Raw genomic sequence first — 19,805 nt, 5'->3', positions numbered from 1 at the left:
GAAATGTCAATCTCTATCCGCAGCAGATGGAAGAGCAGGGCATCCCCCTTTTCGAAGAGATCAAAAACATGCGGAGGAAACGTGGATGGACCCGGGTGTTGTCTGTCGACTCTTCTCAATCGAAAGATCTGTAGAGTTGGAGGCGGCCAGAGGGAAAATACAACTATACTATATATCTGTATAAAATAAAATAAAATAAAATGCTTCTTAAAATATTGTCCAACGCCTGTCCTCTGCTTGGAAGCATCATCTTTGCATTTTAACGTTATGCTTTCCATCAGCTTAAACTCTGAAGACAACACCCTGTTTATATATATACATATATAAACACTTAAAACATGTTCTGCTCATCTCATGTGGAAAAAAAAAAAAGCTGCTTCTGCATTATCTTGGCATTTTATTTTTAACCAATATCAACAGGCAACAATCAGTAGAAAGTGTTTTGAAGAAGTAGAAACATCTCTCTTCCTTAAAAATGTGAAGACTTCAACGCATGCAGCCTCTGCTCAGCAAGTCTCACAACTTTTATTATCCTGCAGGTTGGGTGTAATTACTGAGACACTCCATGCTTGCGCCTAAAGCATGAGATGCAAACGCTTGCATTTCCTATGTCATCAGAAAAAGGTGATCTAAGTTCAAACAGAATTTGACCGTTTTGTTGGCTACCAAGGAAGCAGGATGTACATTTCGCCCTGTTGTATTCCTCAAATTCGACATGAACCTTTGCCTTCCTGCACTTTATTTAACATTAAGCTCAGCCCATGTGTGATTATTTACTGCGACAGAAACTGCTTTACGCCCCGGCTTCCTTTACTTGCAGAATAAATGTAGAAATAGATACTTGTTTTAATAGATATCCAGGAAATGTAACACTGACATTCAGAAGTCTGCAGACCTTTATTTGGACATCGGTTGAGTGGCGCTTTCACTTCCTCAAATTCAGACAATTTTGCTGAATTTGAGTCAGGGCTGTGTGTGCTTATAATAATAGGTCTGGTTTTGTTCCAATTGAGAAGAATCAGTTTCAAGATAACCGTGCGGTTGTTTGACTTTTTATTACAGGTTTGCAAACTTCTGGGTTTTTTTTTTTTAATGTGAAAATCAGTCTTTGTGAAATAAATTAGATGTTTACATTTGTTAAAACGGTAATGTACAATAATGTGCGTGTCATGATCACCCCATGCATTGTCTTACACCCTTAGTGTAAGATCCCTAGTGGGGTCGGGAGGTCTAACGTTCCAGGCGACAGGTGGGGTTCACCCTGGACAGGTCGCCAGGACAAACAACCATGCACACACACCTAGGGAGAATTTAGAGAATTCATGCAGAAAGACCCCAGCCCGGGAATCGAACCCAGGACGGGAATCGAACCCAGGACAGGAATCGAACCCAGGACCTTCTTGCTGCAAGGCAACAGCGCTACCAACTGCGCCACTGTGCAGCCTCATGATCACCCCCCCAAAGACACAAATTACTAGTTTGACATCCCTTCAAACATTGCTTTCATAGCATTTCACTCCATTAATAGTTCAAATCTGACACTAATGTGCTGTTTAATAATTTAACACAGCAGCTTTTTTTTTTTTCTATGTAAATATCAGACAATGACACATGGTGAGAACTTACACTGTGAGGCTTGGCTTGAAAAAAAAAAAAAAAACTCGGTTTCCCAGCCTCATTCATTCGCTGTCATGGCATCATCAGTCAACCAATGAAACTGTCCCGCAGAGACATCTTCCTATTTGGTGGTGTGAAGTTGAAGAGGCTGTCGCATGAATTACTGTCACAAAACACAGCGAGTCAAAGAGTGGAGGACGGCTTCTGGAAATGGGTGAGTAGTGACTTTATTATTATTTACTTTACAGCACACACGTTATTTGTATGTGTAAATAACTTGAAGTGTTAGATAGAGGTAGATTAGTTCAGTAGTGTGTGATGGCAAATTTGATAACTACAAGTATTGTGTATAAATATATATATATATATATATATATATATATATATATATATATATATGTGTGTGTGTGTGTGTGTGTATGCAAACTGAACAATATATTTAAAAAGACATACATAGAGCTGATTTTATACTTTCACACTTCACTCATTATCTATAATGTTGACTTTACAAAAAAAAAATTAGAAATTCCCTATTTATTATAACGTGAATATAAAATGTTTAAGTTCAAACGGCCCAGTAACAAGTCAGACTTAAAGGTAATCATTGAATTCGGCGAGTTGTGAAATGTTGTATTGAGAATATTTCTTCATCACCTAAAATGGAGAAGTAAGAGGCCACTGAAAGCAGAATTAAAGGTTTAAGCCACAAGCACAGGAAACAAGAGATCTCAAAAGAGAAGCATATTGGTTTTGCCTTGAAGAAGAAGAGAAAAAAACAAAAAAAACAAAAAAACAATATCACCGTGGGTGGAGGGCTCACAGGGTGTTGAGGTGATGGCTGGTGAAGAATGGCATCTCTTTCTCAGAACTGTGTCTCGCTCCCAGGCTTTTGATTTCTCCTCTTTAAGAGTTTGTGTTTCAGTTTCCCCTAAAATGTTAGCGGCGCTGGATTCTTCCGACGGGAGCGAGCGCATTCTCAAAGACAAGGATCTGACTTCAGGGCAATAAAACAGTTTTATTTCACAGATAACGTGCCGCGTTGTACAAGTCTCTTCTCTTGTGACCAGAGTGAAGATAATGACCAAACATTAATGTATTTTTGGATTTCTCTATTTCCAGATTGCTGTTGTTCTTAGTTACAATACCATACAGTGCAGCATTGAAGTGGCGGTGTTCTTGAGCAGGAAGTGGTTTTGCAACCTGTGGTTTTATATCACACTCTGTCAACAATATGCGCTACAGATTAGTTCTTGTGTACGTGTGGATCAGTCACCTGACCACTGATACTCAGGTTAATTTAGAATCTTTTCTTAATTAGAAGCCTTCTCGAAATGAAGAAGTGCTCGCTTCTTTGAATTCAGCTTCACAGTTAGATGACTTCTCCTTCCTTTGTGTTTGTGTGTGTGTGTGTGTAGCTGAAGAGGACCAGAGCGAGGCATCACAACAAACAGCTGGGAGCGATGAAGACAAGGCGAGAGCGAAACAGGTACCAGAAATAAAACTCAAAAACAAAAAAAAAAAGCCCCTGTCAGTTGGTCCTCTGGGCAGTTTCCTGCAGTTACAGTTAATTTGTCACTACAGACATGACTGCTCAGAATCTGTTATCTGTTGTGTTTTCATTTCCCCTTTTTGCTCGATTTAAGTAGCAGTTTGATGGACTGATTGTGTGTGTGTGTGTGTACAGTTGTTTAATGTTTTCTTTTGACTGATTGTGAAATGAGTACAAGGAACATGCTTCTGCTTTGTATTCTAAGAAGAATCAACAAAAAAGAAAGACAGAAAGAGTGAGAGAGAAAGGGAGAAAAAAAAACCCCAAAAAAACAACACACTTGCAATATTTTATTGCGCATAAAGAAACTCAACGCCGCTGTTCTGGTAACTGAAGTGAGAGGTACAATATGAGAAGCATAAATTAGCTCATCAAATTTCCAAGCCCAAGTCGAGTTGAAAGCCCGGCGGTTTCTGCGGTGACTTCTGCCCTCCAGATAGCATCGATCCAGAGCGCCGATCACAGTCATTGTGAGAATCGCAAACACAACTCACTGACATCATCACCCACACAGTTTTCCAAAAAATTTCAGCAGTGAAAATCAAACGAGCATTTCACAATGATATTCTTTCTCTGCGGTGTGGACAGAGAGCTGCAAGAACAGAAGAAGAAGAAAAAACAAAAAAAAGCTGGGGGGGCTACAGTATGTGGCTCCTAGTGCAGACATTTCCTGTAGGCAACCGTCGATGCATAAACCTGAAACTTTTGTGAATCAGATCGAGAAAACAATGGTTGAAAGTAAAGCAAGGCCCCTTTGTGAGTATAGGTGAATTTCATGCAGGTTTCTAAATCAGATTTTTTTGTCTGTGCCGGAAAAAAGTATCCTCTTTTTTTTTTTGTAATTCTCAGGAATCAGCGTCCTGAAAGGTTTAGCTAAACCCTAAGGTGGTTTGTAAAGTCTCTGTTTTCTGTTTTCACAAACGGTACGGAGTGAAATCCTATCACAAACCTTTTCACAGCAACAGTGGAAAAGTCAAGAGCTGCTCCCCGTTTGGCTGGGAACACCGACGTCGGCCACGGGGCTGTAACTCAGCCGGGGCTGTCTAAGTCAGAGCTCTGCACCTTCACTATTACTCACTCTAGAGGTTTGCTTCTCGGAACGAGGAACCACATAGAGGAACTTGATTCAATATGAAACCGCCTCTCACTGTTTTGTTGTACAATGAGCGCCGCAGAAATAGCAGCTTCTGGGCCTGATGAGTCAAAAGTAAAATATTGACAATCCAATCTGGCGAAATTCGATCGGGGAGGCGGCGATGTGAGAGTTTACATTTGAATATGAAGCGTGAATTTTTCAAATCTTTTGATTTCACTTCAGGGACAGTATTTTGTGGATGCGAGGCGGGCAGAAGTCGTCCAATCTGTTCGGCGCGGTGAGAGTGAGAAGACGGTGAAAATAACTCAGCGGGTTTATTTGTAGCTGGGGATTCTGGTGTGGGGTTATAATTTCAAAATAAAAAAATTAAAAATAAATAAATAAAATAAAATAATAACAGCTCTCCGGAGTCCTGCTGATGGTTTGAGTCAGGCGTCTCAGGAGGACACCAGAACTGGAGCATGATGGCGTCTCCCATGACCCGTTTGTTACTACCTGACCAAAACAAAACAGAAACATTATTTCCCAAACTTACAACTCACCACAAATTCTTCCTTTTAGAAATATCTTGGGTTGAGAAAACGACAGACGGTGATGGCATGAAACCAAAAAAACCTCAGTCTTCCTGCTGCATATTTGCCTCGAGTTTCGGTGTTGTAGGAAGACACGCTGCCTTCCTGTGCTCTTATCGCCGAAGCACACAACATTTGGCCAGCCACTCCAAGTTGTCACTTACGCTTTTGGGCACGTCGAAGCATCCTGCAGCATGTCCGCCAATGTTACAGCAATTTCCCCCAACCGCTACTAAAATGTCGCATATAGCCCACGAGATTGAGCTTAAGAAAGCCTAATCTCATCCAACACTAACTAAACTGTCCATTTGTAGATGTGGAAAAAGTCTTGTTTGCGCTCTCACAGCACACATGTGGTCCTGTTGCAGCAGAACACTGGAGGATGTTATTTTTCCAGCAGTAGAAACAGCTGCTGTTTTTATTTATTTATTATTATTGTTTAATGCAAAGCAAAGAGATCATGTCACATATTTTTGTTGTAAACTGAAACAATACTACAAAACTGCTGTTTTTCTTTCTTTCTTTTTTTTTAACTAGGTAGTAACCAAAAAGAGAAAAAAAAAAGAAAAAACACAAACTGATTATTAAGTGGTTCCACCCGTAGTGCTAAAGCTCTTTTAATCACGTTTCGCATAGTGATGTTCTTCGTTAGATGCTCTCCAATATCTAATTTTAAAAAGTGATTGTCTTTCAAAATGTCACCAATGAGGCAAATCATGCAGCTTCATTTAAAGAAGCTTAGAGAAAAACATGCAAGGCTGTGTGGAGAAATCGCTCAAGAGTGGGTGGTTTGGTGGTTGCTGACAAGAAACTAAACCTCAAAAGGAGAAGAGCCAAACCAATCAAGCTGACTTTACCGTATGCAGGAGCAGAATTTAGAGAGTCCGTTGGAATTTTTTGCAATCGAGTTTGCTCTAATTCTTCTTTCATGTCAGCGGCTGCTCGCCCTGGTGCTCCTCTGACATCAGGGACGGCGTGTATGTGATTAGACACGTAAGCCAAATGTTAGTCATACTTGGTTGGAATTTAAAAAAAAAAAAAAAAGTGTTTTGATCTTCTATATCATGGTGTGATATCTTTATCATGCTAAGAAACACAAAGAGCATGTTTTTTGTATTTAAAAAAAAAAGATTCAACTTTCTGTAAAAAGGCTGCAGAGCAATGAACTTCTTGTACGTCCTCAAATTTTTAAACTAACAAAATCTGTTTCTACAGGTAATCGTTAAAATACCATGAAGGTATATATATATATATATATATATATATATATATATATATATATATATATATATATATATATATATATATATATATATATATATATATATTTAAAATTTTGTGTTCGTCAATGTTGTATATTTTAAGAAAACATGTTTGGTGGCTTGCAGTTGTCATATCAATACCCCAACTAGTTTTCTATATAAAAAAGAAAGCATAACTAAACACAACAACAAGCCCAAATGTAATTGATGTGACAAAACCTCGTTCAGTCTTTGTTTAACATCTGGCCTACAAGAAGTAAAGTTTATTTTTCCACCACTTATAGTCTTTTGGCAACTGCTTGTTTTTCAAAGTGCCATCTGTGTTACCGTTGACTGACAACTCTAGACCAAAAACCCCACAAGTCTGCAGCTTTCTCTCCAGACAGGATGTGTAGCGGTTATCTATTGAAAGTAGCGGTAAAACCCTACTCTCTGATTTTGATGTTTCATTTCAACATTTGTGTGTTTTGAGATGACTACTCTTTCTCATCTATAATATGATGCATTCAACTGTAAATTAAGGTCCTACACAAAGCACAGCTCAGTCTTGCGTGCCATGCTCTATAAACTTATGAGTTTTGTTTTCCCCCCGTCCGCCCAACAGGCTTCTCCCTGCATTATTGAAATTCACGATTCTATGACTGAATGCGAGGAAGAAACGGGGCCCAGTAAGGTGCCGACGGAGGAGAAAGCGTTTGTAGCAAGTTTGCACTGTTTTATGAAAGATAAGGGCACACCCATAGAAAGGATTCCCCATCTTGGCTTTAAACAGAGTAAGTAATCTTAATTATCAAGATCCATGAAGTTTGCATTAAAATATGTTGGTCCTGGTTCTTTTCTTTAAAAAAAAAAATATTTTTTTTTCATTTCTAGTTGATCTCTGGATGATCTACAAAGCTGTTGAGAAACTCGGGGGATATGAATCAGTGAGTAATATGTTACTTATTTGTTTTGTAGGGGCTCAGTGTTCACTGGTTTGTGTTGGAAAACACCTAACTGGTTAAGCTATGATGCTAAAACATTGTCACGAAGGTGCCACAATGCGACAATATATCTGTCTAAGCTCTCAGAATATTATGTTCTTTTTGGTGTCGCTGCATTCGGGTGAATACCGAGAGTGAAACTTGCAGGTACGTGGAACCAAACTGGGCTAAGGTTGACCACCGACGCTTTGCTCCTGGGGTGTAAACACAACAACGGAGGCCACTCACATTTGCTCAATCTGAAAAAAACAAAAGCGTTCGTTCAGGAAAGTGAGCCAACTGACGTGGCTTTTGAAGAATGGCCAGCCACCACCTTCCTGTGAGACGTTTTTAAAATAGCTGCGAAAGCAAGCACGTATACCAACGCCCAAACACAGGATGCACGATTGAATTACTACATTACTAAATGCCGGTACAGTTGGAAATGATCGCAAACGTAAATTTGATGGCAAGGCTATCATTTGCTCTAAATGAATGCATCTCTTTAAATGATAGTTCAGGATTCTGATAGATGAGTTAGAAAGAAGTTATCATCTTATCTGGACTATATAAGTCCCCTGGCGTATTCATGGACAGAAATCCAGATTAGATTGTCCCAGCAGGTTGAAGCTTAAAGCCGGTCCAAGAGTAAATGAGATGAAAGCAAGTTTCTGCCATTTTAAAACAGCTCTCTTCATAAAAAGGTACTTCTTTGGTGTTATGGTTATAACACAAGAAATAATAGAAGAAGGTTGTACAGAACAGGTTTATATATGGTGTTAAGAGTAATTGTCTGATATAAAAGTAGAATGGTGTATATTTTTTCACTTCAGGTTAACATTTTTTTTTTCATATACTACCTTACTTTTCATTAAGTTGACCAGAACCTTTAGCTGCACCGCTCCCATAAATGTTTCAGATGGGAACATGAACTACGGTGATGCTTTAAAAGACCCTAAAATAGAGCTAGCATCAAAAACTGTTAGACTTTTGAGACCACATGCATAACTTAAGAATGTGTTTATGTTCATAAAAACTCACAATGATGTTTATGATCAAAGACTTCATCTTAACCGTTGTGCTGATCAACAGGTGACAACTGGACGCCTTTGGAAGAAAGTCTATGATGAGCTTGGAGGAAGCCCAGGTAGCACCAGTGCTGCTACTTGCACTCGGAGACACTACGAGAGGTGAGGAGGATTCATATAGGCGGTCAATAAATTACAAAAGTAATAATACAAAAAAGACATTTGTAAACCTGACATCTGATGTCCGTACGACAGGTTGGTGCTGCCGTTTGAGAGACACATAAAAGGGGAGGACGACAAACCTCTACCTCCGAGCAAACCACGGAAGCCATACAAGAGGAACCAGGAGGGTAAAGTGAACAAGATTGACGGAAAGAGGAAGAGGAGTCATTCTGAGAGAGAAATGGATTCTGAGGTAACAGCGGATGGCGTTGTTTAAAATCTAAAATTAAAAAAGTTCATATCTACATGTGAGTAACAAAATGTCCCCTACCTTATTTTGAAGTTACCCCAAAGAAGCCAAGATGTGGTGCGCCAAGGTGAATCAATGATGAGTCCTCACTTCGCCCTCTGGCCTTCCAGCTCTGACAGACGCCACCCAGAGCGATCTCAACCGAGCAGAACCGCTGGAGATTTCTGCCCCCCTGTTAACGGCCACATCCTGCAGGCTCCTAACAACTGGATTCCTCATCTTCCCTCTGTAACTGGAGAGGTCATCTCTCCTCTGGAGAAGAAGAAGCGAATGGCACAGGCCAGCCTCAGTGTGCCGGTGAGCTCCCAGAGAGAGGATAAGGAGAGGCCTTCGGTCATCCAATGCTCCCAGTCTCCAGCCAGGGCTTCTTCCAGCAGGAACTGCAATTCCTCTGAAGGCTCTCCGTTGCCCTTATCCTCCTCCTCTTCGCGCAGTTCTTCCCCCCTTTCAGTTTCTTCAGAAGAATCTCCAGCAGGGAGTGGGGACAAACCCAGGCCCAGTTCAACGTCGGCCGAGAACTGTTCGATGGCGGCCAAATTGCAAGAGGACATCAAACCCGTGAGCTGTGGTCAGACGCCTACAAGCACGTCAGCGCAGAAGAAAGACACGCCTCTTGTCAGCTCCCAAATGCTGACTACTGACTCTATAAAAAGCCAAAGAAAAGACTCAGCCTGGAACCTTTACCACAAAGTACCCGGAAAATATTTCACAAACCCTTTCCACTCATCGCCTTCCTTCTCGCATTCTACCTCTAGCTTCACCAAAGTCACTCCCAAATCCGTGCAGCTGCTCCGGCCTTCTCCCGTTCGGCCAGGTTACAAACTCCTTCACAGCAGGCTGCTCCAGATGGACAACCCTCTGCCTTTCACCAAGAAGCTGGGCGGTGTGACCCCGTGGTCTTACCCGACAGAGAAGAGGGACAGGTCAAGGACGATGCAGCAGAAAGTTCCTCCTAGTCAGCAGGGATTGTCTCAGTCTGCCAACCCCCTGCCGGCGTCGTGCGTTCTGTCCAATTACGAGAAATCGGCGAGAGACTCCCGGCACCATCAGCCACTACACCCGGCGCTCCTTCCCCACAGAATGAGACTCCCTCACTCCCAGCTAATGTACCATTCTATGCCAGTCAGTCCAAGTCACTCCGCTCTCATTGGTCCAGCCGTTTACCCGTACCCTTACTCCATTCCTCTGCTAAGTCCACAAGTCGGATACCCGCTACCTGCCATGAGTTCAGTTTACCATCACAAGCTCTGAGGAGGACAATTGAACATGTTAGAATAGCTTTCAAACTAGAGGAGAGAAAATCAGGGCAGTATTATTAGTCAAACAAAACCACTAGAAATGCAACAATTCTCCACAGCTGCTAAGACTGAGAGGCCAGTTGAATTTGTATCTTGTAAGTGTTGAAACTGCGTTATTTTCATCCTGTCTTTGTGTTCACATAGTTCTACTTTATTATACATTAAAAAAAAAGTCATATTTTCCAGCTGATTCACACATCCGGAAAGGTTTAGAATGTAAAGGAGTTAGTTTTTCCACATCAGCCTTGCCTCATTAACGTTTGACTGCATTGTTTCAGTTCTTGATCTTAAACTTTTTAAAAAGCAACTCAGCTGTTGTTTTTAGTACTGTATTGTAAAGTCAGAACAGTAAACAATCTGGTCGCTCTCCTTGTTTTTTTTTGTTGTTTTTTTACCTTTTATCAGTATTAAATATTTTGTTAAAAAAAAAGGTCTTTGCCAGAATTTGTCGTTAAGATGTATTTAAAAAGACAGTGAAAAGAAAGAAATAAACAAAAATCTTTAAAAACTGTTTTCTTCTCCTTTTTTTTGGAAAATTATCTGTTGATTTATGGTTAAATTTTTTAACAGGGCCAATTTATTTGTTGTTGCTGTCATAGATTTTGTTTCTGCTAACACATTTTTTTCACTGAGTTTTGAACTCTGTTGAACAAAGACACTCTGCAGCGCAGAGCTTACGAGACGCCGCTGTGGTCTGTCATGCTGAGCGTCACTGCTGTGGCATGGGCAGGGTGGAAGTAAGTTCGTCGGTGGTGAAAATAACAAAGAATTCTTAGGCAAGAGCAACGAGGAGGAAATAGAAAGAGGAAATCACATAAATGAGATTATGTTGCAAGCCACAATGTGGTCTAAAACAGCTGGAAGTAGTGGAGCGGAGAACAGAAATTCTTGTAAATGTAAAGTAAAACTACGAAAACAAAAAACTACGTCACGTTTAGGCCCAGGAAGTGTTTGCGGAAATTTAATATTTTTGCGCTGAGGATTCAAATTAATTTTCAGTTCGTGTGACTGCGTTGCAGGAGTTCAGAATGTTAGAAAATTAGTGAAATGTGATGTCATAGTTAAATATTGTCATGAAATATGACCAATAGGGAGAAAAATACCATAGTTTTGTCTTTCCTTTCTATCTTTAAGACGCTTGTCTATTTATTTCTGCGTTTACGATCTAATTTGGGTGTGATAATCAAGGGCAGTAGCTTTCGGAGTCCAAATGATTTTCCAATGACAAGGCTGACATTCAGAGTATAGTAGTTGTAGTAGTATATAGCCTGATATGTAAACCTCAGTATATTTTAAGTGATAAATTTCTCAAGCAGAGTCAACACTGAATGCAAAGCTGTGAAAATCAGTTTTCAAGTGTTGCTGCAGATTATCAATTGGATCAAGTCCTTCTAATACATGATTTTATGGCGATCTATGACAGATTGTCTTCACTATTCAGCATTTTAGCTTAACTTCACCACTTGAACGCAACCCAGCTTCCTTGTCCCTGCTGAAGAAAGCCATTCCCACGCCATAATGTTGCCACCACAATGTGGCTGATGAGTTCAAAGTGATGTGCAGTATTAGTTTTCTGTTCATTTCAGTCTCATCTCTGTCACGTATTTGCAGTGTGCCTCACATTTCTTGTTGCAAACTCTAAATTGGACAACTTATTTCTTTCAATAATAGCCTTTCCCTTGCCACTTTTCCCACGCAGGTGTTTTGACAGGTAGTTGCCCTCCTGTCATCTAAGCTTTAGATCTATGGAGTTCCTTTAGAGCAGTGTCAAACTCAAGGCCGTAGCTTTTTTTGGTGGCCATTTAAACTCCAAATTACATCAATAAGTACTTCCAGTTTTTCACAAATCTGAAAAATGTATACAAAGTCAACAAATCTCCAAATCTTTTTCTAATTTTATTGCAATTTTTTTTTTCAAAACTAGTCAAAAACATTGAGCTTAAATGACTGCTGCCTCAGCTTTACTTGATGTCAAGTTATAGTCCATAATAAAAAGTCACATGCATTAAATAAATATTTAAAAAATCCTTACAAACATTTCTAAATTGGCACAAAATCTGTCATTTTGACTGCAAAAATATCACAAAATTCTGGAGGAACAGCTATTTGTTGCTATTTTAACAGTTTAAGTGATTTTATTGACATATCCTGGCACAACCGGCCCTTAAAGAACATTCAGAATTTTGGCCCAAGATGAAAATGAGTTTGACACTCTGCTCTACTTACCACAGCCATTTTAGCTGTTTATGTTTTTCTCTCTAATTCTCTGCTTTCCCAGCATCTTTATTAATTTGCAATTGTGTCACACTCTTTACTATTTTGAATGATGCATAAAACATTAAAAAAAAATTTGATAACCTAACCCTAATCTCTTTGATTGTACTGGATTATTTTAAAAGGGTATCATCAAATTAGAAGAAGCCAAATACCAGGTTTTGTAGATTTTTATTACTATCCTTACCTTCCGCTTTATATATGTGCTCGAGTTTGTGTTGGTCTGTCTCGTGAAATACGTGCATCCTAATAAAACATTTTTTTTAAAGTTTAAGGAGCATGAAGAAGCGTGTTAGTAGAGTAATTATAATCCCCGAGTTATGTACTTCAGGTGAACTTGTTTCTAATTTTATTTTAATGCGAATTCTGTAGCAGCATAAATTCACATAGGTGGTGCAAAAAATGACAAAATCTTGACACTGTGTTAAGAAACTAAAAGATTTTAGAAAAGTATCCAGTTTGGCAGGTGTACATATTAAACTCGGTTTGCGAGAAGGCTTGCCTGACAGACATAATTCGGGGTTTAAAAACAAACCTAACTCCCGCGAGAAGAGTCTCAGTGGCGCGAATAAACAAGAATCTTTTTCATGCAGTTGTAACTAGCCGTCCTCACTTCAGACTTATTTGTCCAAGGGGTTTTCCAAATATCCTTAAAAAAAATAGTGCAAGAATCTACACGACATATTTTTAAGTGATTAACTTTTAGGCAGCGGGCTTTTTACAGCAGAACAATGTCGGACGCGTTGTCTGAGGACGGCAGCGACATCAACCAAGATGACAGCCAGGAGGACGTTATGACTCCGGCGGAGCTGATCGCTAAGCTAGAACAGGTGAGCCACTGACTCGGAAAATGATACCGATTGCAGTCAAAAACGGCACTCTTAAGGCCTTCTTCACGCTGCTGCAGACACAACTAGCTCTACACTCACAGTGTTGCTACTCGTGTCTGCCTCTCAGGCCTGGCTGAATGAGAAGTTTTCCCCCGAGCTGCTGGAGAACAAGTCAGAGGTGGTGGAGTGTGTGATGGAGCAGCTGACTCATATGGTAAGTACCAGGGGAATACCTCTGAGTTACAACTGTTGCTACTCTACAGGCTAAAGTAGGAGAGATACTGGGTGTCGTAGGAAACCAAAACTATTGTTTGCTACTTTCACGCTCGTACATGCTAAGTTGCATGTAAGATGATCAGAGTTGGGCAATATATACAAACAAATTCACATTTCCATCCAATTGAACTATGGCTGAACTTCCTACATTGTCTTGCTACCACACGCAGGACTCACAACATTGTCCGTATATGGAATAATCATCATTCATTTGCTCAGTAATACGATTTTCTTTCAGGACAGTTTCTAAGCTAGTTTTTAAATCAAATGAAAGTGGTGACAGATTTCACCGTTGTTGACACCAAACAAGCAGAAATACTGCTTCATCCTTTGAGTTGCATTTAGAGGGAAGCTCTAATAACATCCTTTATAACTAAAATAAGCAGAATACACAACATTGAGTCTGGTAGCATATTATGGATAAAACCAGTGAGCGCTAGAAGTTTCTACTAGCATTTTTGAGGTGTGATCTAAACCGCAGACACTTCATAAACATGTTTGTGTATGTCATGTGTCTTTATGCTTCAGGTTCATGACCCGTCTACAAATACTGTTCACTGCTGAACCACATGCTGTGATATGATCAGCTCTAAATAGATGTTTAGATTCTTATCTGTCTTACTCACGCAGCATTATTTGTTTAGCCTCTAGAATTACACTAATGATTGCAGCACGTTGGAGTATCTTTGTTACATTTTGATTTGTTCTTTTTGTCGAGTTTTGTTCCTTTTTTTTCTCCGCTCCTGCTGGTTTCTGATGCTGTGCAGCTGGAAGGGTTTTTAGCTCTTATCTTTTCACTTACGGACAGTAGTGATAATGTGTAACTGTGGTAGAAGGTTGTTGTTTTACTACCCGGAGCAGATGATTAGCATTTCAAATTCTCAAATAATACTTGAACTACGACCCCAAATCTCAGAGCAGTTGAAAAGGAGGATTCGTGGATGCAGGGAGAAGAAGGAGTAAGTTCAAACCATTTCTCCCGTCAGTCGTAATTGGCGAGCCATGTCGACGACTCTCGCATCTTTCTACTCTTTGAAGACACTAGGACAATATGAGTTGCAACAAAATTTAGTTTACTTTTGGGATAAAGTATTTTAGAATTGAACTACAACAATTTTTTTTCTTCCCTTATCCGTCAACTGACTTTTCCTCCAACAGGAAGCTAACCTGCAGCGAGTGAAGAAGGGCGACGCCAAGGCCGGCTTCCATCGGATGGAGATAGACAGGATCCGCTTCGTCCTCAGCAGCTACCTGCGGTCCCGCCTTCAGAAGGTCCGTTAAACGCTTATGAAAACGCCGCCGCCATCTCTGCCGGTGTCTTGACGTTTGGGCTTTCCGCACCCAGATTGAGAAGTACTTCCCCCACGTCCTGGAGAGAGAGAAGTCTCTAGTCGAGGGTCAGCCGTCTCTGCTTTCTCCGGAGGAGTTTGCCTTTGCCAAAGAGTGAGTGCAGCAAATGTGGCCCGCATTGTGTTACAAAATTCATAAATAAAAAAAACAAAACAACTTTGCGTCCAGGTATTATGCCAACACAGAAACCTACCTGAAGGCTGTGGCGCTGAAACGCATGCCTCCAAACCTGCAGGCTGTGGACATGCTCAAAGCAGGTAAAATGACGATATCCGTCTTTTTTTTCTGTGCCTTCAATGATCTCTGACCAGCATCCTTAACCCTTTGTGTTACTGTAACCCCAGTGCCGGAGCCCTGCCTGGATTCTTTTGTGTTTCTGCGGGTGAAGGAGAGGCAAGAAAATATTCTGATCGAACCTGAAACGGATGAACAGAGGTGCTCGTTTTATCTTTAAGGTTCTCTTCATGTGTTGTCGAGCATGGGCTGGGAGTGTAGCCACCTCCCCTCTGTTGTGATGTAATATTTTCCTGGCATTTCCTGGAAAAGCTTTCTTTTGTTTATATCAGAGACTTTGTTGTGGATCTTGAAGAGGGCTCCCAGCACCTGATGCGGTATCGCATTGTAGCGCCTCTGGTCTCAAGCGGAGCTGTGGAGCTAATTTGAACACGTCTGGGTAAGTAAGGATGCATGAGGGCAATCAATAATGAGCCGTAAGCCTTCTTGTGTTAATTAATTTTCTGTAGCTTTTATATTCTCAGTGAAATTTGGATTTATTAAGATGTTGGTTGTTTTTTTTTTAAAGGATCAATTAATCAATGTATCACTTACAAAAGTATTCATATAACCTATTTTCCAATTACTACAATTTCTCTACTTTGTGTTAATTTATGACAAAGTCAATAAAATACATTGAAGTTAAATTACTGCAACGTGATTAAGTATGAAAAGTTTTAGGGACTAGATTTCTTGCAAGGCACTGCATCTGAACCTTTTCCTGAATCACAGTTTCTTTTAAAATGCTAATTCAGACACAATTTTACGTTTTAGCTCTTCGCCCTGTGAACCACAAAGGACAACTGCATCAACATTTATCACATCAGGAGAATGTCCTGTCACACAGATCCAGATGTGTTTGTGACACCACCGCCTTGACAAACGGCGTAGAAGAATCCCTCTTCTTCAGGGCTGTGCTGTTATTTTTGGATTGTTATAATCATCAGAACTGAAGTGTCCTCAGATTGTTGCCTTACGCGCACCAGAATACGACCTGCCATGTTCCCAGATTCTTTCTGCATCACTGAATCAGTATGACTCATCATCATCATCGTTATTGGACCTTTTCTCCGCCGGTCAATAACAGGATGCCTTTTATGACCTGAAGGGGAAGTCATTTTCAGTTCCTGCCTTCCTGTGCACTCGTTTGTGTGGGAAAACGGTTGTTTTGCAAGAGGCGACGTTCGATCGACGTGAACTTGTGCGTCTGTGTGTTCCTAAGTTAATTGAAATTCAGCAAACGTCCGTGCGCCGCGTTCCAACTTCATCTTGTAAATATACATTTGTACATTCGACGCATTTCATCTTCAGCCGAATAAACATTGTCTACTGTGAGCTGTAGTTAGTGAAGCAGCATTGTTATGTAAGCGTGCCTGAGGGTGCAATCAGTGCTTATTGTTTGGCCTCACTGTAATTGCTCAGCAGTTGGAAGTGATAAAGAACAGACAGAGCGAGCGACCGCGTTTAGAAGTGCCGTCACGTTGACCCGCACTCTTCTCATGCGACTGCTGCAGCTCTAAACTCTTGTTTTTAAAGCTTTTTACGAATAAAAGTGAACAGTGTGGGATGGTTTTGTTATCAACCCTTCCTTATGGTAAAGTCTCCAAGTACAATCCAGCACAACTGATTACCTTAAATTAAACCGTTTAGAGGGTTTGTACCGGTGCTTGAAAATGCTTGAATTTCAATAAGGTGTTTTCAAGGTTTCTAAAGTACTTGATACCTGTGCAATGTCCTTGGAAGGGCTTGATATTCAATCTGCACAGTTTTGTAACAAAATTGTAATTTCAGGCGATGACTCCTTATGCAATTAAATTGCATTTAAGCATTTTCTTTGAGCAGGATGGCTATTTACCAAATTAATGAATGAATATAGTTTCTAATTGCTCAATCAGTTAACTAAAATAAAAGTGGTATTATATTTTCTTAAAGTTATTAAAATTGCGGATTCTTTTTGTTAAATTTTTGTTTTGCTCCAATTGATTGTTTAGGAAATGTTTTCAATATATCCTACTTTTCTTTGTCTTTGCTATGTAGAACATTATCACAAAACAATAACTAAGAAATGATGCCAAGAGCAGTGGTGCAATGGTTTAGAATTAGAGGTGTCTAAATCCAGTCCTCAAGGACACAAGTCCTACATATTTTGGTGCCTCCCTTCACTAACATACCAGAATCAAGTATCACCATTTGCTTGATGAGCTGAACCAGAGAAAGAACTTTGGGTCCCACTGGTTCTGACTAAAGCACATCCAAATGTTGGTGTGGCACAAAGTCCAACCGTAAATCCAATCTAGAATCTTGATGATCTGGAGTAAAATTTTGCAATTTTGTTTTTAATAAATCCTAAACTGTTGCAACAACTGGCTGGTTTTAAGAGTGATTTTTGTTTTGCTAATGTAATCTGAACTAAAACAGGTTTAAATGTGCGTCGTACAACATGTTTGAGATCATATCAAATGCTCAAAGTGGCATCAAATCTGGTTGCCACTGCCAGGTACATCTCTGTTGCTCTACGTGTAGGACGTGGATCATAAAAGTGTTGCTCGCTGGTAACTTGGCCTTCCTCCGTGTCACACATGCTTTTGTGAGACAAGCCAGGTGCCAACTAGGAGAGGGTTGACTCAAAGCTCAGACCTCAGTGGAGAGTGGTGTCGACTGACGTGTCTGAGAATAGAGCGCAGCATGACTGGGATAGTTTCCATAAAGCAGAATAAAATCACGTACAGCAGAGCTTAACAAGTGCCAAACAGATGCTGCTGGAGAGATCATGTGGAGATCAGCTAAATCACATTTTGTCATAGTTTGTTTCATCATAAAAAACAAAATCCTTTTTTTTGTTTTGTTTTGTTGAAAGCATCCAAAAAAAAACAAGTTCACCATTAGATGAAGATATTAGCAAACGTCTTATGTTTCTTTAAGAGTAATGGCTTCCTACTCCGAGTGGCCTTCCAGCCCATCACTGCGGACAATGACACTGTCCGACCAGCTTCAGCCGACGTCTTTGTAACGTTTTTGGCTTTTGTTCAGATGTCGGTTTGCACATTTCAGACCAAAACGCAGGAATTTGTTGGTGATCCATATAACCCCAACTTTTGAACTCCATGGATCACACAGGTCCTACCACCTCACAGCTTACAGCATTTATAGGATCTACTGCAAACATCTTGGTGTCAGATACCACAATAAACCTTCAGGAGTGTAGTGGTGTCCAGGACCAACGCACTATTATTAGTTGGCTGGTCATAATGTTACGTGTAAATATTGTAAGAGCAAAAAAAAACACAAACATCTCTTTGTTGGACCTGATTGGTCAGGATACTGAACTGGGCAGAGCCTTCTCTACTGTATTGAATGAGCTGGTAAAAATAGGAGTCGGTCTCAGCTGGTACTGGGGAGAGAGGGATAACTCAGACTATCGGCCAGCCTCCTGAGCTTGAGAGTTAGTAAGTGGGAGCTTTGAAACACATTTTTGCATTTTCTTCTTTATCTAGGCAAACAAAAACTAAACAGACGGTTTGTAGTAATGCTGACATGCTTCATCATTTGTCTCAAACACAGGCTTACCCACTGAGGTTAAACATCACCATCACTCTGCCAGCATGGAGATGTCAAGTCCAGCGTAAGTATGTTGTCCTGCAGCTGCGGGATCTTATGTCTGGCTTTACTCCTTCAAAATGAGGATGAAACAAAATGTTTACATTCCCTTTTGATCTTGAGATGTGCTCTTTCATTCATTTTATGACCAAACCGTACTGCAAATTTAATCCCACCTCTAGTGCAGCAGTCTTTATTAAACTTCCTTGTTTACTCCTTGCAAGTGTTCTGCCAATGGTTGGCCTGGGCTCCATGGCTCACTCAGCGGGTCTTGTGGAGATCGCAGTGCGACTGTGCTTGAACCAGCGTGAACACTTGTGTCCCCACGTGTGGGTTCCCATCTTGAAGCCTCAGCGGCCCTGCATCCGACCCCCGGCAACAGATCAGCTCCCCGTCTACGTCGCCAACCATCTGAGTCACCCCTTCTCACCTTTCTTGAGTGACCTGGAAGATGATTATGATGATGGCGACATTTTGATACCGGTCAAGAACAGACGTGTGGTATTTGCGGACAAGCTGGGTTTCTCCCTGACGGCCGTGCGTGTGTTTTCCCACGAGGAGGATCAGCGTGACCTGGGCCCACTGCCCTCCCTGCAGGGTTTGGGGAGCATGACGGGGGACGGATACAGCTGCACCGTCAGCACCTGCTGCCCGGGGACGCAGCTCAAGCTGGGCTTCCCGCAGCCCTCGCTGGACTTCCAGTCCTTCCGAGCCAAGCTCGCCGAGAGCATGGTCACCCTGGAAAACTGCGCCGTCACCGAACAGGCCCTGCAAGGCAGCGCGCGAGTCAGAAACCTCAGCTTCCAGAAGGACGTGCGCGTGCGCATCACCTTTGACTCCTGGTACAGCTACAGGGACGTCCCCTGCACGTACCTGCAGAAACGCTTCGGAGGACCCCAGACAGACATCTTTGAATTTGATATAGCGATTCCTAAAGTGTTGGACGCCAAGAGGAAGATAGAGTTTTGCCTAATGTATCTGCCCGCAGGGCACAGAGAGCCATTTTGGGACAACAACGACGGGCAGAACTACAGCATCTTGGTGTGTGTGAATTCACATCTCTGCCAGGGGAAAAGCGAAAGGGAATGAGAAGTAGCTGAATATGCCGTCGCTATTTAGCTTCTTCTTCATATAATAACGTACTTTTCTAGCTTGAAAGTGTTTGTTTTTGTGCTTTGTTCAAATAAATCTCCGTTCTTCCATCTCTCACGTGCCATTTTCTTTCACTCCACATGCTTGTGTCCTGACCCACTCTTTGGCCTCTCACCTCATACTGTTGCACAATGGCAGAGAGATCCCTTACACTGCAGGCATCACCAGCATTCCCACATAGGTCAAAGATGACTGGG

The 19,805-nt window shown here is 41.1% G+C and overlaps 3 protein-coding genes across 4 annotated transcripts; all 3 read left to right on the top strand.

Annotated features, from left to right (window-relative positions):
* Positions 1 to 1,727: 1,727 nt before the first annotated feature.
* On the top strand, positions 1,728 to 10,354 carry arid5a (AT rich interactive domain 5A (MRF1-like)). The gene is made up of 7 exons (XM_044111275.1): positions 1,728 to 1,831; positions 3,033 to 3,103; positions 6,701 to 6,869; positions 6,970 to 7,022; positions 8,151 to 8,248; positions 8,342 to 8,501; positions 8,592 to 10,354. Exons 1-7 carry the CDS (start codon positions 1,828 to 1,830, stop codon positions 9,807 to 9,809), a joined length of 1,773 nt encoding a protein of 590 aa, XP_043967210.1. The 5' UTR covers positions 1,728 to 1,827; the 3' UTR covers positions 9,810 to 10,354.
* A 2,321-nt stretch (positions 10,355 to 12,675) lies between these two features.
* Positions 12,676 to 17,222, top strand: gins4 (GINS complex subunit 4 (Sld5 homolog)). The gene is made up of 8 exons (XM_044111274.1): positions 12,676 to 12,960; positions 13,088 to 13,174; positions 14,395 to 14,508; positions 14,582 to 14,679; positions 14,755 to 14,843; positions 14,931 to 15,021; positions 15,153 to 15,259; positions 15,634 to 17,222. Exons 1-7 carry the CDS (start codon positions 12,862 to 12,864, stop codon positions 15,247 to 15,249), a joined length of 675 nt encoding a protein of 224 aa, XP_043967209.1. The 5' UTR covers positions 12,676 to 12,861; the 3' UTR covers positions 15,250 to 15,259; positions 15,634 to 17,222.
* A 609-nt stretch (positions 17,223 to 17,831) lies between these two features.
* ppp1r3c2b (protein phosphatase 1 regulatory subunit 3C2, duplicate b) lies at positions 17,832 to 19,658 on the top strand. 2 transcript variants are annotated; one of them, XM_044111273.1, is made up of 3 exons: positions 17,832 to 18,305; positions 18,421 to 18,485; positions 18,681 to 19,658. In XM_044111273.1, exon 3 carries the CDS (start codon positions 18,691 to 18,693, stop codon positions 19,543 to 19,545), a length of 855 nt encoding a protein of 284 aa, XP_043967208.1. In that variant the 5' UTR covers positions 17,832 to 18,305; positions 18,421 to 18,485; positions 18,681 to 18,690; the 3' UTR covers positions 19,546 to 19,658. The 2 variants fall into 2 exon arrangements, with proteins under 2 accessions (XP_043967208.1, XP_043967207.1); XM_044111272.1 differs by having other exon boundaries at positions 17,834 to 18,305; positions 18,421 to 18,481.
* Positions 19,659 to 19,805: the final 147 nt, after the last annotated feature.

Source organism: Gambusia affinis, linkage group LG03, assembly GCF_019740435.1.
Source record: "Gambusia affinis linkage group LG03, SWU_Gaff_1.0, whole genome shotgun sequence".
NCBI lineage: Eukaryota > Metazoa > Chordata > Actinopteri > Cyprinodontiformes > Poeciliidae > Gambusia > Gambusia affinis.
Note: the sequence above shows the minus strand (reverse complement) of the source record. Positions and strands in the feature narration are given on the sequence as shown.